General features: G+C 46.3%; 1 protein-coding gene across 1 annotated transcript in view; it reads left to right on the top strand.

Moving 5' to 3' along the window:
• Positions 1 to 11,358, top strand: part of COL4A5 (collagen type IV alpha 5 chain) — a 191,677-nt gene extending 180,319 nt beyond the window's left edge. The window contains exons 49-53 of the mRNA XM_056858951.1: positions 1,858 to 2,070; positions 3,439 to 3,616; positions 4,687 to 4,801; positions 8,125 to 8,297; positions 11,160 to 11,358. Coding sequence (XP_056714929.1) covers positions 1,858 to 2,070; positions 3,439 to 3,616; positions 4,687 to 4,801; positions 8,125 to 8,297; positions 11,160 to 11,241 — 761 coding nt within the window. The 3' untranslated portion in view covers positions 11,242 to 11,358. The remainder of the gene's footprint in view (positions 1 to 1,857; positions 2,071 to 3,438; positions 3,617 to 4,686; positions 4,802 to 8,124; positions 8,298 to 11,159) is intronic.
• Positions 11,359 to 25,810: the final 14,452 nt, after the last annotated feature.

The raw sequence follows: 25,810 nt of genomic DNA, 5'->3' as shown, positions 1-25,810 counted from the left end.
AGGTTGGTTTCCCCACTCCCCATATGAAGCAAGTTGGGTGACCTTGGACTAGTCACAGCTCTCTTCAATCTCTCTCAGCCCCACCTACCTCACAGGGTGTCTGATGTGGGGAGGGGAAGGTGATTGTAAGCCAGTTTGATTCTTCCTTAAGTGGTAGAGAAAATTGGCATATAAAAACCAACTCTTCTTCTTCTGGTGATGGGGTGAGGGCTGGGAATGGGGTGCAGTGGTGCTCACTCTCCTCACCCCCAGCACTGTGGTACAGCGAGGTGAACTGCAGCAGAGGAAAGGGGAAGTGGTCCGTGCCTGCCTTGTCCCCACACCACCCGAAAGAAAGAGGGAAGGAGGGAGCATTCGCTTCAATGGCTGCCCACTGGGGATAGGGACACCTCCTGGGGCAAACCCCGATGCAGTGGATGGGCAGAGGAGCTGGTTACCGCCCCTCCGCCTCTGGTACCCTAGGCAATTGCCTAGGGCTGCCTAGTGGTTTGATGTTCTTTCATTTTACATAAAGGAGGCATAACAAGATGCAGTCTGGCCAAAAGGCATGCTAGAAAACTAGCAGGGAACTAGCCAGTGCAGAATTAATTGAAAGTTGTGTGGCACGCAGAATCAGCCTGATCTATCAAGTTTACAAAAAATAGGATTTCATCAAGGCAGTTGGCTGGGATGGGGGGAGGGATTCAAAGTTAAGCCTGTGTGAGCTGGCAGTAGCACCCCAGTGTACCTTGAGCAACAGATGTGTTCTGAGGGTGCATGTCAAGGGAACCTTGGTAAAGCCGCGGACCTGGGTTGGTCCATGAGTTGGATCCAAACTATGCTAGCAATTTCCATCAATTCTCCCTTTGTGCTTCAGACCCCCCTCATGTCATTCCTCAGGGTCCCATATTTCCCAGGAGCAGCATTACATGGAGATCAGTGGGCTGAAATGGGAGAGGGCACACAGGAAATTTCCAAACCACTAATGAACATAAGAACTTAAGAAGAGCCCTGCTGGATCAGACTAGTGGTTCATCCAGTCCAGCATCCTCTCTCACACCATGGCCAACCAGTTCCTCTGGAGGTCCAGTGACAGGACATAGAGGCCGAGGCCTTCCCCTGATGTTGCCTCCTGGTACTGGGATTCGGAGGTGACTGTCTCTGAACGTGGAGGTTCCCTTTAGTTATCATGGCTAGTAGCCACCAATAGACCCTATCCTCCATGAACCTGTCTAATCACCTTTTGAAACCGCCTAATGGAAAATTTAGTTTGGATCCATCCCCACTGGTAGGAGGTAGGCCTATTGGGGAATCTCTGTAAGCTTCCTTGAGTTCTGGGATGGAAGAAATGCAAACAACAAAACCAAAAAACATTGAAATAGATAGATATCCAGACGTGAAAGTCAATCCCAAAAGGGAAAATGCAACAATAAGCTGAATTTTGAGTTGAAATCAGGGGCGGAAGATGGTGGGCCCTCAAGAAGATGGTGGGCCCTAACTACTGTCAGTAAAACAAGAATCTTTGGATAAAATAAAATGAAATTTTAATTGTCTAAATATTGAGACAATTAATTTTCAGCTAACTTAAAGAAGTCAAGGTTAAATGATAACTAGTCAGGCTGGGCCTACCCAGTGCTCACCCACCCCCTGGTTGAAAAGTGTGAGAAGAGAAGCAAATTCTTCCACCCTCTACCAAGTCATTGCACAGTTCAATTTTTGTTTCAGAGAAGCCATGTCAGCTTCCGTCTTGATGTGTTTACCAAGTGCAACATCCAGTTTCCAGAACCTTTAGCACATGTATCTTTGCATCTTCTCTTGTGCAAGGTGAAGATTATTTTATTGGAGGATTTATCCGTTCTGTTTATTGCTTACAAACAGGTTTACATGGTTCACAGGGTCTTCCTGGACCAGATGGATTGCAAGGCCCACCCGGTCCACCTGGAACTGGTTCAGTCGCTCACGGATTCCTTATAACTCGCCACAGCCAGACGACAGACACACCTTTTTGTCCTCAAGGAACAGTCAGGATCTATGATGGATTTTCTCTTCTCTATGTGCAGGGAAACGAGAGAGCTCATGGGCAGGACTTAGGTAAGAGATGCTGTTGGCTGTCAACGAAGGGGTTACTGTTGGCAAAGGAAATGCAAAGAGTTGCTTTTGCTGCTTTTGAGTTACATCCTTTTAGCAGATTTTCTTCCTGGCCGTTAGCAATTAGTCTTTACGTGCTGTATTGTTTTTTTAAACTATAATCCCTTTCTGGTGCATTTGTACATTTACAAATCCAGTATGCAGGCTCTCTTAAGAGTTAAGTCATATATCATAGAATAGTAGAATTAAAAAGTTGGAAGGGGACTAAGGACCATCCAGTCCAACCCCCTGCACCATGCAGGATGACCTGAAGCATCTGGGACAAATAATTGTCCAATTTCTGCTTCAAGGAGGGAAAACCAACAGCATCCCTGGGCAACCACTGAACTCCCCTTATTGTTAGAAGGTTTTTCCTAATATCATGCCACCATCTCCCAACCTGTAATTTAAACCATTATTATGAGTCCTGTCCTCAACTACCAACTGAAATAGCACTCTAGCCCTACAAAGTCTTAAAAAGAGTAATCATACTCCCCAACCTCCACTTCTCCAGGCTGAACATTCCCAGTTCGCACAGCCTTTCTACGTAAGGCTTAATGTCCAAACCCCTAATCATCCTCATTGCTCTCTTTTGTACCCGCTCAAAAGTTTCTGTGCTCTTTTTATAGAAAGGCCTTTAGAACTACACACAATACTCCAAATGGGGTCTGACCAATGTGCTATACAGTGTTACTATCACATCCCATGCCCTAGACTCTGCATCTGTTGATACACCTTAAGATCAAATTTGCCTTCTTATCTGCTGCATCGCACTGGCTACTCATACTTAATTTGCAATCCACTTAAAGCCCAAGGTCCAGTTCTCACACACACTTCTACCCAGAAGAGTATCCCCCCATAAATAAATTTTGTATGGCAATCCTATGCTGTCATGAGAAGCAAAAGTTATGACCTCATTCATACAAAACAAATAAGAGACTCATGAAGACTTGCAGGGGAGGGGAAACCCCACTGTCCTCACTGCTGCCAGCAGTTCCTGTGCTTTGCAGGCTACAGGCCGGGTGGTCACCTCCATTCGCTATCTGGTGGGATCTTCGGGCTTAACTTGGAGCAGGATGCCCTGTCAGACCCAAAGCACTCCACCATACAGTTGATGTGGGAGGCGGCGTGGGGAGCCACACATTAATCACTCCTTATCTCATGCAGCAAGGAACCCTATTCCCTGTTGTGATGTCTGTGTATACGGTATCCTGTGTACACTGGTATCCTCTCCCCTATTCATGCACAGCCCCACTGTGTGAATTTTTTGTTCTGCATCCTTCAGCTTCGTTCAGCCCTAGATGTTTAATGTGTATGTTTTTTATTTCTTAGGTACTGCTGGTAGTTGTCTCCGCCGTTTCAGCACAATGCCCTTCATGTTTTGTAACATCAACAATGTCTGCAATTTTGCATCGAGAAATGACTACTCCTACTGGCTGTCCACTCCTGAGCCAATGCCAATGAACATGGAGCCATTAACTGGAAAAACCATCCAGCCCTTTATTAGTCGGTGAGAGATCAGGACAGGGACCACACACTCCTCCAAACTTAGTCCTGTTGAAGAAAAGGCTTATGAAAGGAGCTGCATGAAGCATTAACAAGCTATATCTGTCAGTCCTTGTATACAGTATCAGTGCGCCTGGTGTTTTATAAGTGGCAAGAAGGCAGGTCTTTGCCCTGAAGAGCTTACAGTCTCAAATTTGAGGGGACAAAGTGCAGTGCACAAGAGAATAAATAAGAGTTCAGTTTGCATTTACTCCTGATGCATGTTCCCCGCCCTGCTTTTTTCTTTTGCCATCAAGTCACTGCTGATGGATGATGACCTTGTAGGGTTTTCAAGGCAAGAGACGTTCAGAGGTGGTTTGCCGTTGCCTGCCTCCGCATCCTTTCCTTCCTTTCCTTCTTTGCTCCTATGACCCATAGGTCCTGAGCAGTTATTTCTTAAAGGAAAATATGATGGAGAGATATTTGGCCACGGCCAGTGTTATATTTGGATCTCTATCCCTCAGCGAAAAGGGGACTATTTTGTCTCTTGTTATGGGGGCAGGAATTCTCGCCAGTATGGGGGTAGTAATCCATTTATCTCAGTGGTGTTTTAAGAGGGGGCATTCCATCATCTTATGAGATAATGTGTCAGTTTTCTTTTAATTGCATGGGCAAAGTCTGTTAGAATAAGGTAGATTTCTGTATTTTCCATTTAATACTGCTGAGGGTGCAGCATTTCAACGGGTGAGCATAAAGGCTCTTCGGAACGAAGGGACTATCAGGTTGTAAAAGTATAGTGGAGTTAGCAAAGGGGGAGGAATGCCAAAGAACTGAGTTGAACATACTCTGTGGGCACACATTGAGGAGCTATAGTGGTCTAATTACCTCCGCATCATACCCCTGGACTTCCTTGGAGGTCTCTCATCCAAGTACTAACCAGGGCTGACCAAGCTTCCAAGATCTGACAAACTCAAGCTAGCCTGGGCCACCCAGGTCAGGGCGATGCATGTCCTTAGCCCTAGTTCTAATACCAGAGGGGGACTGGCGGTTTGTCTCTCTGGCATTCTTTTAACTTTTCTTCTTCTTTTTCCTCAGGTGCTCAGTTTGTGAGGCTCCTGCTGTGGTGATAGCAGTCCACAGCCAGACCATTCAAATCCCACCATGTCCACAGGGCTGGGCCTCCCTGTGGATTGGTTATTCTTTCATGATGGTAGGTGCTCACTCTGCAGTGTCCTATAACGATGTTGCACTTGTTTAGCCTGAAGAGGAGAAGACTGAGAGGGGATATGATAACCATCTTCAAGTACTTGAAGGGCTGTCATATGGAGGATGGTGCCGAGTTGTTTTCTGTTGCCCCAGAACCAATGGTTGAAATTAAATCAAAAGAGTTTCCGTCTAGACATTAGGAAGAATTTTCTAACAGAGTGGTTCCTCAGTGGAACAGGCTTCCTCGGGAGGTGGTGGGCTCTCTTTCCCTGGAAGTATTTAAGCAGAGGCTATATGGCCATCTGTCAGCAGTATTGATTCTGTGACCTTAGGCAGATCATGAGAGGGAGGGCATCTTGGCCATCTTCTGGTCACTGGGGGGGGGGGTGTTGGGGGAGGTAGTCGCGAATTTCCTGCATTGTGCAGGGCGTTGGACTAGATGACCCTGGTGGTCCCTTCCAACCGTATGATTCAATGATCCTATGTTAGCGAGTCTTTGCCCTCGTTCCCTTCCCCAGTCGTGGGGGTTACTAGTGGTACCATCAGAAAGACCAGAAGGAGAGTAAGTTAATGATTTGGGCCATATTTCCATATTTCCATAGCGAGCAATAAATCTGTGAGCCATGAATATATGTGTGCACGAAGTACCTCTTTGGGGTGTTCTCTTTGCACAGTTTCCATGAGAGAGGGGTATGAGCCCTTGCCTTTGTGACACCTCTTCTTCCAGTTTTCCCAATCCCTTCCATCATAAGTGGTGAATTCCAAACGCACTCTGTGAACCAAAGAGAGAATCTGATCTATGATCCCCCTTCTGTCACTTCCAGCATGAGGAGTGAAAGACATGATTTAAAACCATCAACGTTTATTCATCGGCAATTCCTAATGCAAAGGCTGTTCACGTCAACAGAAACTGCCGTTCTGGATTATGTGTCGGAATAGCCAACAGGAGTCTTGTGGCTTCTTAAAGACTCACATATTTTTATTTTCAGCGGGTGGCCGCATTGATCTGCAGTAGAACAGCTAGATACAAGTCCAGTACACCTTAGAGACTGACAGGTTTTTTGGAGTATGAACTTTCAAGAGTCAAAGCTCCCTTTGTCAGATAAGAGGTGGAATGAAAATCTCTGTGTCCATATATCCCAGTCCATCTCGTACCTAACAAAGGGAGATTGGAGCTTTGACTCTCAAAAACATATACTCTGATAACGTTGTTGGTTGCACTACGTAGGGCTGCCCTTGGGTTTGATTTGGAAGCTCCAGCTGGTGCAAAATGCCATAGTGAGGCTCCTTACGGGGACTCCACTGCGAAAGCATATTCCACCAGTGCTCCGCCAACTGCTCTGGCTCCAGCTGGAGTACCAGATCAGGTTCAAGGTGCTGGTTTTAACCTTTAAAGCCTTACACGGTCTGGGACCCTCGTACCTTTGGGACCACCCCTCCTAGTATACCCCCATAGAACATTATGTTCATCTTCGCGGCCTCCTTGCAGTCGCACATGGGAACTGCGCAGTTTCCATGTGGGACTGCAAGGAGGACTACTCGATGGACAATAGTTACAGGTAAGCAACACTGTTTTCATATTCGTGGCCACTGGCCTGCGCATGTGCAGTTCCCATTGTGCCTGCAAAGAGGACCACTCGATAAACAACAGTTACAGGTGAACACTGTTTTCTACTCATTCTAATCTGCTGGTGGTCCCTGGCCCCAAGAGTGTGCGGCTGTCCTCCACCAGCCCTGGCTCTAGCCTGATGGAATTCTCTCCCTAATAACATCAAGGTCCTGTGGGACATTAAAGAGTTCTACAGGGTCTGCAAGACAAAGCAGTTGCGCCAGGACTATTGTTGAAGGCAGCTGCAGGGTTTGTCCTCTATTGCTGGCCTCCCTACTCCCCCCTCCATTTTATCTTAAGTCGTATAGAGCTGCTCTGAATCTCTCAGTAACTGGTCAGCTGATGTATGCCATCGAGGCATTGATTTCATTGCTGCTGTTTTAATATTTGGAATATTTTAATTATGAGATTGATTGTTTTATCTTTTATTGTTATGTAATTCTTGTAACCCGCCCTGAGCCTGGCCTTGGCTGGGGATTGAGAGCAGGTTAAAAGTCTAAATAAATAAATAAGGCGCTACTGTTACAAATTTTTGTTGTGGCATGAGCTGTCAAAGACTAAAACCCACTTCCATTGATGCTTTAGGAGGTTCCTCAGACAACATGGCTATGTATTTAAAAAATTGTCACTAGCCAGCCCAAGTGCTGTACAAAAAGTGCAGGACATGACAATAATACATAAAATTCATATGCATTTGAGATAAATACAGCATTCATTGTGGCTTTGTGTATAGGAGAAGTGAATTGCAAACAAGAGGAAGTGGGACGTCTTCACAAACTGTTGCACCTCGTACTTTTGCTTTGGCAAGCAGGAGGATGCTAGAAAACAAGGGAGTCTCAGGGAAGAGCCTACGTGCATTTCAGCTGTTCCTGGTCTTTGCATAGGCTGCATTCAGACATCATGGTAAACTCTGGGTTGATCAAGTCCCAGTTAGCTGTGTCATCTGAACGCAGATAGTCCAACAAACTGGAGTTTTTTAGCTGGCACCCAACAAGGATTTCTTACTAGGGTTTGTAGCTTGTTTGTTAACCACAATTCAAACTAATTGTGGCTTGCTGCACCGTGTGTATTCACAAGCCACATTTTGGTGAGTAGCACTACCCTTTGCCAAGCACTGGCCTGCTGAGGTGGTAGGACAGACAGGATAGCCTCGCTTCTAGGAGAGGAAGCAAGAAATAGACGAACCAAGGTTTGAGAGCCAGCGTGGCATAGTGGATAAGAACTGTGGTTTGGAGCGGTGGACTCTGATCTGGAGAACCTGGTTTAATTCCCGACTCCTCCACATGAGCGGCGGAGGCTAATCTGGTGAACTGGATTTGTTTCCCCACTCCTACACACGAAGCCAGCTGGGTGACCTTGGGCTAACACCCTCTCAGCCCCACCTACCTCACAGGGTATCTGTTGTGGAGAGGGGAAGGGAAGGTGATTGCCACTTAAGGAAGAATCAAACCGGCTTACAGAGAAAGTCGGCATATAAAAACCAACTCTCCTTCTTCTTCTTCTTCTTCTTCTTGTTACTAATGTCTGGTATATTAAGCAAAGCTTATTGCCCCAGCCACAGTTTCCACAAACCGTGATGTCCTAATGCAGCCACAGACAGCCTTTATGTAGTTGTCTTCTTGTTGTCATGGGGGGAAAATACTTCAAGTTCTTCTGGTGCCAGACTTTTTTCCTGCAGGTGAAGGCAATGAAACTAACTTTGCCATATTGTCTCTTAGCACACCAGTGCTGGTGCAGAGGGGTCTGGGCAGGCGTTGGCCTCCCCTGGTTCCTGCCTAGAAGAGTTCCGCTCAGCTCCTTTCATTGAGTGCCACGGTCGAGGGACCTGCAATTATTATGCCAATTCATACAGCTTCTGGCTGGCAACTGTGGAGGTGGCAGAAATGTTTAGGTAAGGCAGCTTCCTTCCCCTCCCCTTTTCTTCTCTTTCCTTCTGCTTGGGCAACATCTGCATTAGCAACTGTTTTCCTTCCATTCACTGAACTTCGTATGAAACCCTAAGTTGGATTCATTACTTTGTCTCTTACTAATAATTTTTAATTAACTTACTTATTTGTCTGCTTCATTTATAGCCCACTTGTCTCACTGAGACTCAAGATGGATCACATAATTAAAACAACAGTGATTAAACCAATAGCTATTTAAAACTGGATTACAAAATTAGAGAACAGTACACCAAAACAGTACCATATGTACAATATAACAGTATCATATATCTAATCCCAAACCAGGCCATATCCTCAAAATGGCGCCAGGGACAGATAGGAGGGATTTCTGTACAAACCTGAAGGAAGTCCCAAGTTTGCAGAAAAATCTGAAATACATCAGGGGATTAAAACTCCCCAAAATAATAGAAACAGTACCTGTAGCTTTAAGAAAAGAATGCCCACTGAGCTCTCAGTTGCCATTTTGGAGATTGTTAGGAAACCACAAAATATTGCTGAACCTTCCAAGCCCTGGTTTCTGTAACATGAAGCCACTGGGGGGGGCAGGGTAGACTTTGGTTCTTGAAAGAGTTCCATCCCCCCTCCCACATCATGTGTCCCCTGATGGGGGAGGACTCCACTAGAGAGTTATTACCTACGCCACAGGACCTGGCTCTGTGGCACCCACCATGCAACTGGGCTAGGCCTTTCCCAGGAAGAGGCTATCAGGAGGAGGGAAACCTGAATACAGGGGAGCAAATAAAATTAGGTTGGCATGTGATGGGAAAAGAAGGAAAAGGAGGGCTGCTAGGGGAACAAAAGAGAGAATAATTGAGAAGGAGCTACAGAGGAAAATGAGATGTCCCCACAAGTCTTTGCGGATCCCCTGCTTGTAATGCGTACAAACAATCCAACAGAGCTGCATTTCAAAACTGCAGAAAGCGGCAGTAAATCATACAGACACTGTGGTCTTTTATGCATGGCTGTTTCACTCACTGTCACCCCTCCAACGACTTTGGGTCTTTGTGCTGATTAGGCATGCAGTTTCCAACCTTCAGAGGTCCCCTCGCTCTCCCCCTGCGTTTCCCTGCATTTTGCCCGCATTTTCAAATTAGAGATAAAACAGATCCTTCAAAACCCGGGCAAAATGCAGGGAAAAGCAGGGGGAGGGCGAGGTGACCTCTGGCGGTCAAAAACAGTGTGCAGAATCAACACAAAGCCCCAAAGTCGTTGGAGGGATTACTGTTAGTGAAACAGCCATGCATAAAAGACCTATAACAGCATAATGGGTACAAATAATTGCTTGCATTGTTATGATTAAAAGGCTGATACGCTTTGATTTTGTAAGATCTCTATACCTTGTATTACTGATAAGTTAATGTTAATAGTTTGGTCATGTTCCTTTTTGCATTTTTTGCCCATACGCGAAAGGCTCCCCATAGTGCATCGCCCAGCTCTGGTTTCTGGGGACATGTGCAAGTCGTGAGCGCTTCCTTTATCCCCACCCTACCTGCCTCCTACCTGTACTCAGGCTCAGTGTGCCTTAGTTGGGTGTTTGCATCGTTCTCTAATTCTGAAACCCTGGTCCTATTACATTGTTCATTGGTTGGCTTATGCTGTTTTATTGCGCCGATTTATATGCTGTCTCGAGTCTCAGCAAGAAAGATAGAGTAGAAAGAAAAAAAGAAAAAGAACGTATAAGTATGTGCATATTCTTTTTTTCCCATTCACCCATTTCCGTCCCATGTATTTTCTTTGGCAACTTTCCCATTTCCCCATTTTTGGCAACTTTCCCATTTGTTTCTTTTATGCCATTTGTACACAACTCAGGCACAAACTGGTGCCAAATTGAACACCAGTGTTCCCATTAAATCTCATTTTTGCAGTCATGAGGAAGGATGGCTGCACTTCTGCCCTGAGTGTGGAGAAGCAATAAAAAAGACAACCAGTGTCATGTTGCTGTTAAAGCATCAGACTACGACCTGGGACAACCGGGTTTGAATTCCCAGTCTTGCTGGGTGACCTTGGGCCCATCATACTCTCTCACCCTAACCTACCTCACAGGGTTATTGTGGTGAAGATATAACGGGGAGGGGAGAACAATACAGTAAGCCACTTTGGGTCCCTACAGGGGAGAAAAGCAAGGCCGTACATGAAAAACAAGTATAAGAAACTTGAACTTTCAAATCAAACCGGAGTTGTCATGAAATGTAGTAACATCCCTGATAACAAGATCTGGGAAAGATCTGTGCCTGAGATCCTGGAGAGCTGTTGATGTTGAGAATAGATACCAAAGGACTGGAGTGGGCAATGGACTCAATCTGCATAAGACACTCACACAGAGCTTTGGAGAGGGTCAGTGGCTCAGTGGTAGAGCCTCTGCTTGGCATGCAGAAGGTCCCAGGTTCAGTCCCCGGCATCTCCAGGTGAAAGGATCAGGTAGTAGGTGATGTGAAAGAAAGCCACTGTCAGTCTGAGCATAAAGTGCTGACCTTAATGGACCAATGGTCTGAGTCAGATGTCCCTCCCAGTTCTGTTGACTGAGAGCCTTCCTTAAAAGGAGACCCTTGGGGCTGACCATGCGACCTTCTGCATACAAAGTGTGCACTTTGCCACTGAGCCACAACCCCTCACACCATTGGTCCATCTAGCTCAGTTTTGTCTACTCTGGCTGGCAGCAGCTCTCCAGGGTCTCAAACCAGATGGGTTTTTTTTCCAGCTGCTGCTACCTAGTAGCAACTGGACCTTCTCTATGCAAAGCCTGTGCTCCTGCCATTCTCTCTTATTCTGTTTCCCCAATCAACCATTTCTGTGTTTCTGCCATCCAGTAAACCTCAGTCGGAAACACTGAAGGCCGGCGACCTGAGGACACGTATTAGCCGATGCCAAGTCTGTATGAAGAGGACGTAATGCCTCAGAGGCATTTTGAAACCACTGAGAACTCTCTCTTTTTTTGGTGCACTGTCCTTCCGCTATAACCATGGTGCTATTGGTGCAGAAGTGAAAACGAACTAAAACTGAGAAAAACCCAGACAATGCAGATTCCGGTGTACCTCTCCCAAGTGCCATCCCGACAGCCGTCTTCTGGTGCATAATTGTCCAGGGAACTTGAATTCCTTGGTAGAGTTGGAGACGCTCGAGGGCCACTAAGGATCAGAAGGTGACGCTGCCCACTTCTCTTTCCCCGTGCCAAGGTGGCACTTTTTTAAAAAATCACTCACGAGAAAAGAAGCCGCGATGAGCTGTGACAATTCAGACGATGTGGTGACCGTTCAGAGATGCCTTTCCTCATGGTGCTACTAACTCTTACGGTGCCCCCGTTTTTAATATGAAATGTTTAAGCTTGTTTATTTTTCTTTGTAAGTAATGAAATGTGTATATTGTGTAAACACATTTTTTTTTAGTTTTCAACTTCTCAGTCATTTAGACACCAACCAGCCTAAAAATCACTGTCTTCACAAAGGAAAAAAACCTATATATAAATAAATATATATATAAATATATATATAAAAGCATAAAGTACCACTTACAGTAGGCAGCGATATTGTAGAGCCAACAGGCAGCAGTGAAATCTCTCTCCCTCACTTTTGACAAACTACTGCCACCTTTTAAAGTTTGTTTTCTGCCCTAAGTCCCCGTCACATCATATTTGGAAAATGTACCAGGATTCCTTAGCTGTTCTGAGGCGGGTTGTTAATGTCTATATTGTATTCCACACAACTGATGGATTTTATTTTGTCCTTCAGAAAAACCAAAAATGTTTTGAAAGGTTTTATTTTTGCATATTCTGTGAAATATTTGAAATGCTCAACCATATTGTATATTCTTTTATAAGAAAGACAAAAGGCATATTAATTTGTATCCTAATGACTCTGTTGGTTCAGAAAATACCCTGTGGAAAAAGACAACACAGATGACACAAACATCATAGATAGTCACTCACACACCCACACACAAAATCCACTTTTTTGTCCAGAAATGATATCAAGTATTTTATCCAGAAATTGCTGTACACTTTGAAAATCCTTTTGACTGAAATAAAGTGAAAACTGGTGAAAAACTGAGCTTTTTCTTACTAGCAGCATTTCTATGTAGCAGATTCCCTCGTCAGTCATTTTTTTCTAATGAATAAAAATGTACTTCTTATATCTTGTCTCTTATGGTAACTGAACAGAACTTTTTGCACAGGTGTGAGTGGCAGGATTAAATTGGATCCACTTTTCCCCAGGATAGACCCTCAAGGAAGAGAGTGACGTGTAAGTATGTGGAGGGTGGACATTCTTCCCATGCAGAGAAAAGATTTGTCCCCTCTATAAGTCCATGGCTCAGTTTCCTGCCCCCTCTAGTTGCTCACTAGAGGCCTTCTCAAAGACGCAAGGTCCCTGCCTTAAAAAACACCTTGTCCATTCCCCACCTTCACTTCTGGAAGGTCGCCTCTTCTCCTGCTTCTTGCTCTCTTTCTCCAGCCCATAAACGTATCTGATCACAGAATGTTGAGGAGAAAAATCCTCAACATTCCTCACTTGCCCTGCATATTATAACGTGCAAAGTACGTGGCAGTGGGGCAAAACCTAATTACATCACCATAACAATATTTGTATCTGCTGACAGAAGATCAACCTCATACATCCAAGGAATGGACTTGTGCCACCAAAAGTTTAGACCAGAATCAAAACGTGTCAGTCTTTAAGGTGCCACAGAGCTCCTGTTTATTTTCACATTCTTGAAAATTGCTTCTGTTCAGCAAAGCGGGAAGATTTCTCCCCTTCCCCTTACCTTTGCCATGGTCACGCGAAATTTAGCTAGATGATCCACCTTCCAGGGTCAAAATTACAGGCTAATTGCTTTCTCTTGTTTTTGAGTTATCCCAGGACTCTTTGTATGCTCTTGAGCCAGCCAGAACGCATCATCAGACTTGATGCTACACCCGTCTATATTTTAAAATCTCGTAACAGCAAGCCTGACAAAGTGTTTTGTGTTAAGTTGGTTGATCCAATAAAAGGTATTACGGGGATTTTGGTTCTTGTTTTGAAAAGCTTGGGAAAGGTTGAAGAAGGTGCAATCAGTAGCAGAAGCCACAGGGTGGCAGCAGCTGCAAAGGGAATCATGCAAGATTTTTCGAGTTCTACTGTTGACTCTCTGGCTGAATTTCCATTGCCTAATATTTGTGTCACAGGGAAACTGGAACACTTTCTTAATTTGAATAGCAGTAGTTTGAAAATCTGAAGTGAAAACAAACCAGCTTAATTTATTAGAGTGCTGTTAATCCACTTTCTCCTACTAGTCTTAAAGGAGATACCCAGGCGTGGCAGGAAGTTATTGGAACACATTCAGCAGCATTAGAAAGGACTGCCTCTCCAAAGGGCATTTCCAAAGGGATGTTTCCTGGCTTTCCATTTGGCACTTGGACATGGAAGTACACAAGGGGGGGGGGGTCTCTGAAAATGTCCTGCCTGCAAGACTCCATGGCCCTCACCTAGTGTTGCCAACTCGTTTGGGAAGTTCCTGGAGATTTGGGAGATGAGTCTGGGAGGGTTGAGTTTGGAGAGGGCAGGGAGCTTGGAAGGGTCTAGAGCCACAGAGTCCATCTCCAAAGCTCCATTTCATCCCGATGAACTGATCTTTGTATTATGGAGCACAGCTGTAATTCTGGGAGGTCTCCAGGCCCCAACAGGAAGTTGGCAACTCTACCCTCAACAGTCCCACAGTCATTGCACTTTGGCTGCAAAGAGGCAACTGCTGGAGCAACACAGACAGGCGCCATGGGCATCATGTTGGGCATCAACAACGGGCAGCTCCTGGAGCGGCTGGTGCCCCCTTCTGCCCATTGCCCCCTCCCCCAGAAATGAGAGGGTGGAAAGGGCAGCAGCTGTGCCCCAGCCACTCCGGGGCTTGGGATGCCACTTCTCCAAATTCCAGGCCCATCTCTTCTCTACAAAACTAGTACGGCAATGCATGTGGACTGGGGGACAAGAGAAAGTGTCGTGGAATGGTTAGAGTGTCAAGGATCTGGGTGTCTCCTGGTTCAAATCCTCACTCTGCCATGGAAGCTCACTGGGTGACCTCGGGGCAATCACACATGCTTTCAGCCTACCTACCTCACAGGGTTGTTGTGAGGATACAATGAAAGAGGGGAGAAGGATGAGAAAACAGGAGATAAATTGGTGAGAAAACAGGAGATAAATACATACTTTTTTATTCCACTGGATATACGTATGTAAGAAGGGAAAAGGAGACGTTGCTGCCCCACTATGAGTTCAATCAAATCTTTATTTTGATACAAGATTAGCTCTGAATAAAGATTTAAAAATTAGGTTAAAATAATAAAACATGTTGATGATTCTGGGAGAGATGGTTTGTAGAGGGGGAGGGGAAATCATGGGGTAAGATTTTCAGTCAGCAGTTTATGAATCCCACAAGACAGAAGACAAAATTTGGCTACTTGGGTGGTTATCTCCCGACAAGAGTGGGCTAAGAGAAGGGAAACTTTAGATTCTTCAGATCTCCCAGGAATCACAGAATCAGAGTTGGAAGGGATCACCAGGGTCATCTAGTCAACCCCCTGCACAACGCAGGAAACCCACAACCACCTCCCCCCTACACCCCCAGTGATCCCACTCCAGGCCCAGAAGATGGCCAAGATACCCTCCCTCTCATGATCTTCCCATGGTCACTGAATCAGCATTGCTTAAAAACCTCCAGGGAAGGAAAGCTCACCACCTCCAGAGGAAGCCTATTCCACTGAGGAACAGCTCTAACTGTTAGTTTCTGTCTAGACATTAGGAAGAATTTTCTCTTTTGATTTAATTTCAACCCACTGGTTCTGGTCCGACCTTCTGGGGCAACAGAAAATAACTCGGCACCCTCCTCCATATGACAGCCCTTCAAGTACTTGAAGATGGTTATCATATCCCCAGTTGACAATACAGTTGACAATACGGGGAGAATGTACTGCGATCTTATATCGTAGAAAGTGCACTGCAGCAGTACATGTTCTATGGTTTCCACTTTCTCTGTTTTGCATGGACATAACTGCCCCACTATGATATCTAGCTGCCTATTTTTTTCTCCCTCATCCCTCTCCCTTTCATTCTGTACCACAACTCTGGGAGGTAGGGAGAGTGTGACTATGTTAAGGTCACCCCATGAGCTTCACAGAAGTGAGGACTGGAACAGCGATCTTTCACATCTTTGTCCAGCAATCTAATCGATCTACTGTCTTACAAAGCATGATCTTTTGCCGCTGTTATTGTGCTTTGATGGCAGCTATGCACATGAACAAATGAAGCTGCCTTACATTGAATCAGACCAACAGTCCGTCAAGGTCAGTATTGTCTACTCAGGCTGTCCGAGGCTCTCTAGGGTTGCATGCCAAGGTCTTTCACATCACCCACCACCTGAACCTGATGCCAGAGATTGAACCTGGGACATTCTGCATGCCAAACGGAGGCTCTTCCACTCCCTGAAACAGAGAGGTCAAACCATTTTGGACTTCTGGGGGGTTTTTTTTTTTTGTGTGTGGGGGGTGTTTACATAGATTGTTATGCTGAACAAACTAACAAATCTCAAAGTTGTAGCTGAAGTTTTCCAGGATCAACATCTGTGAAATATTTCCACATTTTAGAAAGTATTGGACATTTTAAAAAAATATATATTCAAATGGCTTTTAAGACTTACTGTGTTTGAAAATTTTTCATTCCTTGTGCAACTCCTGTACTAGCAGGGGCAAAGAGAGAACATGTTTACTTTTGAAAACAGGCGGGAGGGGGAATCCCTACAGAATTGTCTGACCTGGGAAAAAATCCATTTCTGTCCCCTTGCAAAGAGGATGCTTGCAAGAGAACAGAAATGGCCAAGCCGAACTGCAGCTGGTCAGAGGAACTTTGAGAAGGCCCACCACCAAATGTGTACACAGATACACTTTGTTATTTAAAGTGGATGGTATTTCCTAGCCTGCATTCTGACAGCATGAGTCACAGAACCACATGAGCTGCAAGGAACTCTTTCAAGAGGAGCCATTGGGGGAAGCTGGTTCCAGTAGGCCTGAAATTTTCTCCTCTCACTTCTGTGTAGTGCAGCATTCCCCACTGACATCCTGAGCTCCCCAAGGGCTCAGGAATAAGCCGTAAGACCGCCTTGAAGGCCGTAAGATGGCCTCAAAGTTATTGAGACATGCATGGCCTGCAAATTTGAAAAGAGGGTTTTAGAAGTAATAGTATTCAAACTTTCTCTTTAGAAAGACTGTAGAGTGCAGTGGACCAAGGGTTGCCAACTTCCCAGTGGGGCATGGAGTTCTGCACTTTCACACATGCTGAATAATGCACTTTGCAAGTGGATTTTGTCGTTTCACACAGTACAATCCACTTGCTGGACAATGCACTTTCAATCCATATTTGTGATTGTTTGCATGTGTGAAAGGGCCTGGAATTACAACTGATCTCCAGACTACAGAGATCAGTTCCCCTGGAGAAAACGGCTGCTTTGGAGGGTGGGGCTCTATGGAGTCATATCCCTGCTGAGCTCCCTCCTCACCCCACACCCCTGCCCTCCCCAGGCTCCACCACAAACTCTCCAGGTCTTTACCAACCCGGAGTTGACAACTCTAAATGGATCAAAGTCCTCAGTTCACATAACTTCTCAGCTGTGCATTCACGAGGGCAGGCTGGGCAGCCCCTCTCTCAGACTGTGCTCATCTGGAATATGGAAATAATAATACTGACCCACATTACAAGGCTGTTGTAAAGATTCCTGAGAGGATGGCTTTGAAGAGTTTGGAACACACAAAATGTGCTGTGTTTGTTTATATGATTTGCAGTCCGCCTTTCTTACTGAGGCTCAAGGCAGATTGCCCAGTGTAAGTCAATGCAGCCTATATGTTTGTTAAGGATTTTCAAATGAATATTTAAGGTCTAGCTGTGAATGGTTACCCCCCTCCCCATATTCCCAGGCACCACTGCCCATTATATCCATGCCAAGTACGGTTGTTTGTTTAACTCAAGGTGCTCATCCAGTTCCCAAAATACATCAGCAGGTGAAAAACGACCACCTTTGCAATACAAGATAAAAATCCACCCTGTATTGTCTGAATTGACCCAGAAGGCTTTGGAGAACCGAGGCCTCCGTAGCACAGGAGTAAACCTAAGAGGGCTTATCCCAGGCAGAGCTTCCTGCATTCTCCGTTCGGTCATGTGCTTAAACACCTGTGAGTGTGGGCAGGCTCCCAAGGAAAGTCAAGCATGCGTTACCTTGGGATATGGCTGTACTCAGGCCAGGAAGCCAACAGTGTGGATCCCCCAGCCTGCCTTAGTCCCTCACCAGCCAGGTGGGCCTCTTAGGGAAATCCCCCGTTTCCTTCAAGTGACCTGGATGGTCCCGGCTAGCCTGATCTCATCAGATGTCAGAAGCTAAGCAGGGTCGGCCCCGGTTAGTACTTGGATGAGAGATCACCAAGGAAGTCCCAGTTGCTATGCAGAGGCAGGCAATGGCCAAACCACCTCTGAACCACTTGCCTTGAAAACCCCATGAGGGTTCGCTATAAATTGACTGAGACATGACGGCACTTTCCATCACCACCACCAGGAGTACCAGGAGAATTCTTCCGGGCACCCAGATGAGAACTGCCTCCCAAGGTGTGGAGTTTCTGTTGCAATAGCTTTAGTGCCCACATCATTGCAACCAGGGTTGTCCTTCAATTCTCCATAGTCAGAAGATTAGTTATAGTTCTGGGAGAATCACACACACACACACACACACAGTGGGAGGTATCTGCCACAGCTTACCCTCAGATACTCCCCACCCGCTGACCCACCTGCCTGTGCATCCTTTCCCTGCCCTCTTATGAGACCTCTCACCACCTGCACTCAGAGAGGCCCGCACCACCCACCTGCCCATTCCCTGGAGACGCTGGGTAGGGCATATGGCTGGGAGAATGGATGGCAACTGGCAGAGAGATCAGGGATTGCTACCACCAGCCTGCAGCTCTGGATGGCAGGAGAGGCTGCCTTCAGTACCCAAGGAAAGTGTGGAATTTGGGGCCTGTTGAGCCCAGTATGTCATAAAACAAATTAAAAAAGCAGCCGCTAGGGTTGCCGACCTCCAGGTGCAGGCTGGAAATCTCCTGAAATTACACTTGATCTTCAGACGACAGAGATTAGTTCCCCTGGAGATAATAGCAGCTTCGGCAGGCAGATTCTATAGTATACAATAGATTCCAAGTTAAACCCCTCCCCAGATTCCTCCCTCTAGAGGTACTACCACCAAATCTTCAGGAATTTCCCAAGCTGGAGTTGGCATCCCAACTCACTCCCCCCGCTCCAAGCTCCAAGAATCTCCTAACTTGGAACTGGCCACCCTAGCAGAGACCCTGCTTCATAAATTCAGCCAGGAAGGGGGCTATGAAGGATCATGGAGGTAGAGGAATGGCAGGGATGCCGGGAGAGGGGCTGAGGCCTCTTCATGGTGAAGTGCATCCTCCCAGGGCCAGTCCTTGGCATCTCCAGAGCAAGACCCTCAGGCGATAGAATGCCCTGGAGAGCCACTGCTCAGGAGAACGGGCTGCGCTTTCTGGACTGGGCAGGCCTGATGCTGTCTAAGAGGGGTCTCCAACCTTTTGCGCCTGCAGGCATCTTTGGGATTCTGACACAGCGTGGTGGCCACAGCCAGAAAATGGCGGAGTCAGCATTAAAATGTCTGCCACGGCTTACCCTCGGATACGCAGGGAAGATTCTTGTGTTGCAGCTGATTTTAAAAATTTGCTCAGCAAGGCTCCTGAAGAGGGCCATTGGAGATTTGTTTCACTGTGCAGAAGCTGCACCTGACCCTGCCCACTTTTGAAAAAAATGTTGGTGGGCACCAGGAAAAGCGCTGGAGGGCGCTGTGATGCCCACGGGCATCATGTTTGGGATTCCTGCTGTATAAGGTGGCTTTCAGGTGCCTGAATGACACAGTTTGCTTTTTACTTCTCTATTCTGAGGGAAGTAAATCCAGGTGACGAGAGTCTCTGCGCAGTCATGCGGCGGTGCTCAGGGCCCCGAGCACGAGGGTTGCCAGGTCCCTCTTCACCACTGGTGGGAGGTTTTGGGGGCAGAGCCTGAGGAGGGCAGGGTTTGGGGAGGGGAGGGACTTCAATGCCATAGAATCTAATTGCCAAAGCGGCCATTTTCTCCAGGTGAACTGATCTCTGTTGCCTGGAGATCAGTTGTAATACTACCTGGAGGATGGCAACCCTACTGATCACGGGTAGGGGCAGGTGAGAGCAGGCCTCCTTTCTTTCCTCCCTTACGTTTTAGAGATGTCTTAATGGAGACCATCCCTCCCCAACACGGTTTTGATTTTTGACTCTAAAATTCTTCAAAGAGAAATAGTTTTCCTTTTCCGTACTTTTTTCATGAACGGATAATACCCCTCCCGCCCCCAGTGAGCACTATATTTTTCCCAGTTTCCCCATTTATACCAGTATTTATTTATGTTGAAATTTATACCTCGGTTTCCTCTCCAAAAGAGATGCAAAGCAGCTTACAATATCAATCTTACCCCCGCCGTCTTCTCCTTGTGACAACAACGCTGTGAAGTAGGTCAAGCTGAGAGTGAGTGACTGGCCCCAGGTCACCCATCGAGCATCTGTGGCGGAGCGAGGACTTGAACCTGCTGCTGACACTCTAACCACTACACCACTCTGAGTCCCCCTCTTTAATGTCCTTTGTAGTCTTCCCTCCCGGAAGTGCCCAGTTTTTACAAAAAGAAATAAGATGGGGGGGGGGATTTTTTTGCCTTTGGTATGGATGCAAAACCGCATTGTAAGCCACCCAAGAAAGTGACGGATATTTACAGGTCTCATACTAATTATAATGGGGTAAGACGAGAGGTAAAGGACCCTGGCAGGATTTAATGGTTGCTTCTTTGCTTTCAGCAATGTGGAAAAGCCGGACAGGTAGCTCATAACTGTCAAATGCTTTAGATACTCACGAGGAAGGGCAGTGCTGGGCAGGGAGGGGGGTTGGGGGCCCATGAAATACTTCCAGCTGCTATTTGGCTGCTGAGTAACACCACAGGCACTGCACTGGTAAGGACCGGAGGGGTTGTGGCTGACAACAGCCACCCAAGCAACGGCCCTGACTGGACAGACACAAAACCCAGTGGCTTCCAAAGGTACCTGTGCATCTTTTACGTTTTTTCAAGTGAGCCACAGTTTAATGCATTGATGTTTTGCATGGTGTTCCCTAAGCTGGAAGGCACACACGACAAACTCTCTCTCTCTCTCTCTCTCTCTCTCACACACACACACACACACACATACACACACACTCCCCCCTACCACACCCCTTATCTCACCCTCCCCATTTCTGAATAAGCAGTGCAGGGAAAACCTGACTTCCTAAAAAGGATGCCATCTCCAGGTTGGGAAATCCTGGTAAAAAATTTTTGGGGAGTGGATCTTGGGGAGGGTGGATTTGGGAAAAGGAGGGAAATGAAGTCACCTTATGAAGCTCTGCTGAACTTTGGGGGCATGGGGGTCAGATGACCTAGAAAAGCCTCTCCCAGTTGTGGTGGGCACCACACCTGTTGGCCTTCCGGCATAAACGGAAGACTCATTCTTCCCGAGAGCCCCTGAAAATCTAATTCCAGGCATCCACTTGGTTGGGGATCTTTCAGTGCCCTCAGTTCAATGCTTTTATTTATTCTGCAGTGGTGTAGTGGTTAGGAGTGGCAGACTCTAATCTGGTGAACCAGCTGGGCTTTCCCACTCCTCCACATGAAGCCAGCTGGGTGACCTTGGGCTAGTCACAGCTCTCCCAGCCCCATCTACCTCACGGGGTGTTTGTTGTGGGAAGGGAAGGTGATTATATGCCAACTTTCTCTACCACTTAAGGAAGAATCAAACCGGCTTACAAAGACCAATTCTTCTTCTTCTTCAGGTGGTAGGGAAGTGCAGTCGCAGCCAACTTATGGCAAACCCATAGGGTTTCCCAGACAAGAGAGGAACAGCGATGGTTTGCCATTGCCTGACCCTGCAAAGCAGCCCCAGACTTCTTCGGTAGATTCCCATCCATGTACTAGCCAGTGCTGACCCTACTTAGCTTCCGAGATCTGACAAGATCCGGCTAGGCTGGGCAATCCAGGTCAGAGCATTTTTCCTTCCACTGCTCTTTTAATCATAGGATGGTTCTGAAGGTGCCGTTCCACTGTTTAAGACTTCTTTTGCTAGAGGAGAAAAGAGAACAGTTTTATCAATGCTCTCTCTGGCAGATTCCCACTTTTGCCCTCCCATTTCATTCCTGAGGGTCCCATGACCTGCAGAAGAATTACAGGAAAACAGTGGTTTGCAGTAGGAAAGGGGTGCTTTGTATCCAACCCCTGGGTTGTAACTCGTTTTTACGTTGTTGTTAAAGCACTGAACTCTTTTATGGGTTTAATGGTACTGGCACTTTTGGCTAATTGGGCAAACTTGTATATTCTTAGGCCTAGATAGCAGAAGTATAAAATCTTTAAAAAAAAAAAAATTTTTACAGAGACCAAATGCTAATTAAGCTGTTCTTCTCCTCAATTTAGGGTTGCCACCCTCCAGGGGGGGCCTGGAGATCTCACAGAAATACAACAGATCTCCAGACTAGAGACCAGTCCTCCTGGAGAAAATGGCTGCTTTGGAGGGCGGACTCTGTGGCCATTTATACCCCACTGAGGTTCCTGCTTATTGACTGCGTTTGACTTTCTGCTGGGGGCGAGCAGCGTGGCGGTTCTCTTTTCTTCTCTTAGCATAGGCTGCTTGCTATAACATGAGGCCCAGCGAAAGGGGAGCCAGCCAGGGCCGATCTGTTTCACCCAGAAAGCATGCAGAACACCCAGCGATTTCGCTTTCTGGTTGGGCGTGCTTGAATCGTAAGAGGGGGAAAAAAGAGGCAGCCTCACGTGCTTCATCCACAGAACTTTTGCAAAACTGACCTTCCATTATTTCCTTATTTTACTGAGTAGCACTTTCAATCTGGCCTCAAAGATTTTTTTAAAATGCTTCTAAAATATTGATTTGTCAATTCACTAAACTGCTAGTTGCTTCTGAGACACAGTTAGTCAGGGACACCAGCTTTTGGGCTGCAGAAGAAAACAGCAAACGGTTAAAGCTGCAACCTTGGTTTTTTTGCTGATTTTAATCCGAGCTGCTGCTTGTGCGGGTGAAATGTGCCGGCCAGGCTACAGCAGAGCTGCTCAGAGCGTCAACCTTCACCTCTGGGGGAAAGGTGACAGGTGGAGCTCAGTCGGTGCTGGACAAATGCATGAAAACAGTTAGGAAATATCCTGTTGGAATGTATCCAGTGGGATTCTATAGTTTTATTCCCCACCAGTTGAGGGGTCCCCTTTATTCCCCATTCTATGACCCCACCGTTCATTTATACTCATCCATCTTTCCATCCTGCAAAATCATTTATATCCCATCTTTCCTTGCGGTTGAAGGAGGCTTACAACAATAGTTATAAATATTTTCAGTTAAAACCAAAAAACAACAAACCTCAAATCTCTTCCCTCTCTCCTTACAAGATGCCTGCCGCTTCAGCCCCCCTCAGAAGCCCTGGCAAACAGGCAGGTCTGGCAGCGCCTCCTGAGGATCTCCAAGAAGGGGCCCTCCCTCACCTCTTCAGGGAGCCCACCCCAGAGAGGTGGAGCCACAGTGGGAAAGGCCCGGGCCGTGGCCAGATAGTCAACAGATAGCTGCCTAATGACCGTGGTTGGCACACAGGGACACAAAAGGCAAATGCGATCTTGGGCTGTATCAACAGAAGTATAGGGTTCAGATCATGCGAAGTGATGGTATCGCTTTACTCTGCTCTGGTTAGACCTCACCTAGAGTACTGTGCTCAGTTTTGGGCACTGCAATTTAAGAAAGATGTAGACAAGCTGGAACGTGTCCAGAGGAGGGCAACAAAGATGGTGAGGGGTCTGGAGACCAAGTCCTATGAGGAAAGGCTGAAGGAGCTGAGTATGTTTAGCCTGAAGAGGAGAAGACTGAGAGGGGATATGATAATCATCTTCAAGTACTTGAAGGGCTGTCATATCGAGGATGGTGCTGAGTTGTTTTCTGTTGCTCAAGAAGGTCGGACCAGAACCAATGGGTTGAAATTAAATCAAGAGTTTTCATCTAGACATTAGGAAGAATTTTCTAACAGTTAGAGCAGTTCCTCAGTGGAACAGGCTTCCTCAGGAGGTGGTAAGCTCTCCTTCCCTGGAGGTTTTTAAGAGGTTAGATGGCCATTGGTCAGCAGTGCTGATTCTGTGACCTTAAGCAGATGATGAGAGGGAGGGCATCTCGGTCATCTTCTAGGCATGGAGTAGGGGTCACTGGGGGTGGGGGGGAAGTAATTTGGAATTTCCTGCATTGTGCAGGGGGTTGGACTAGATGACCCTGGTGGTCCCTTCCAACTCTATGATTCTGATTCTACATGGAAGGAGATGGTCCTTCAGACATGTGGATCCCAGGTTGTGAATGGCTTTTAAGGCCATAACCAGTACCCTGAATTAAACTCAGACTGGCAGCCAATGTAGCTGTTTCAGTTTCCATATGCCTGAAGGTGTTGTGATTTTGTTTGGACATCTTCAACTTCCATGGTTGGGGCAGAGTTTAGTTTCCATTGGCTATGTTCTTCAGCAGTCAACTTTGCTATGGATTCAGACCTGTCAAACCTTCGTTTCTCACTACCGGATCTAGCAGTTTGTCTCTAGGGCAAGGGTAAATTATCACTTGTAGGCTCAGACACAGAGGTTTCAATACCCGTATGAAGCATTGAATGGGCATGACATCTGCAGCACCAACATGCCAGGAAACTGCCCATTAGACTGATCTTTGATGCCATCACCAAACACAGAGGTTAATTGGAGGTTATCTCCATCCCGTTCCAACTCCCCACACCCACCAGGCTTCTGCACTTTCCCATTCTCACTCCATAGGAATGCTTTGGGGATTCATGAAACTCACAATAATTAAGGTTCTGGCCCAATCAATCTGCTTAATCACAAACTTTCATAAGAACACAATCCTATGCAGAGTTATGAAAATTTAAACCCATTTATTTTAAGGAGTGCATGCACATCTAACACTGAATAAGATCAAGCAGAAAGCCTATCAGACAATACACACACCACCCCTCTGGGGGCTTATTTAGCTGTGCTCACACCTTAACTAAGGCAGTGGGAGGCATTGTTTGCTCAACCAGCAAAATTTTCACTCCTTAATTGAAATCCGGGCTGTCTTCAAGCAGGGAAAGCAAAAGCCTTATTATAAAGTACAAAGAGTCAGGTCAATTGCTGCTGCTTACTCTTGATTTACATGCTAATGTTACACTTGAAGTATTCCCCCCCCCCCTTGAATCAGCTCATGTTGTTTCTTTAAGCGGCAGCCTTCGCTCACAGGGAACGCTCTCCTTTGAGCAATGGAATTCATGCACTGGAGTCTCCAGGGTCTTAACCATGAGTGGACCTGTGGCTCAGTGGCAGAGTGCATGCTTTGCACGCCAAGAGCCTCCGCTCAGGTAGCAATTGGTTGTAAAAGTCCTTTCTCTGCCAGAGATGCTACAGAGTGGCTGCATAGCAGCTACTGAGCTGAAGTGTCTGATTTAATGTAAGTCTGCATTACATCACAGGTTTAAAAGGACTGTATTGCTTGAAGTTCAGAGATGTGCCTTCCAAGATACAAAAGCAGCCCCAACTCATGAGTTGCTTTCTGTGAATAATGATATTCCTCTGAACCAAGTGATGTAAACACACATATCACAACGCTATCACCAGCTCAAAGTACCCCTTTGTTTGCATCATGAGAAGTCAGCTACAAGGAAATGAGCACTGTCAACAGTTAATGAATGCATTAAGCCCTAAGCAATAAAGCCAGCCACAACTGTTTTTGGCTGTAGGGCTCTAAGAGGTGTCTCATTTGTGGGATTAGGAGCCTGCCTTTCCTAGCAGCCCTCCCCTCTTCACTGCCTGAGAACTGTTTTAAAGGGTGTTATGGTTACTAACTGTTATAAGCCACCTCAAGTGCTTTTTCAAAGCAGAAAGGCAGGATATAAACTCTCTTCATAAGCACAGCAAATGGAAATGTAAGCCCATTGTTAGAATTGGTGTGGAATGTGCCATCAAATTGCAGCCAACTTAGTGAACCTATAGATTTTTCAAGGCATTGCCTGCCTCTGTGTAGCGACCCTGGACTTCCTCCGCTGTCTTCCAAACAAGTACTAACTGCTTAGCTTCTGAGGTCTGACGAGATCAGAGTAGCCTGGGCCATCCAGGTCGGGAATATTACTAATTATTAGCATCAAGGGGTTGTAAAATTAAGCCCCACATTATAGCAAGCAGTTTTAAAGAAAGACTCAAAGACACAACTATCATGAACACATTTACTGCAAGTAGCTCTATGGAAAGCCAATCGAGATAAATATAAACACTATACAGAGCTTCAAGCCAGTCTCCCCAAATCGCAAATGTGCTGCGTTTTACCATG

The sequence above is a fragment of the Euleptes europaea genome, chromosome 13 (genome assembly GCF_029931775.1).
Source record: "Euleptes europaea isolate rEulEur1 chromosome 13, rEulEur1.hap1, whole genome shotgun sequence".
NCBI lineage: Eukaryota > Metazoa > Chordata > Lepidosauria > Squamata > Sphaerodactylidae > Euleptes > Euleptes europaea.
Note: the sequence above shows the minus strand (reverse complement) of the source record. Positions and strands in the feature narration are given on the sequence as shown.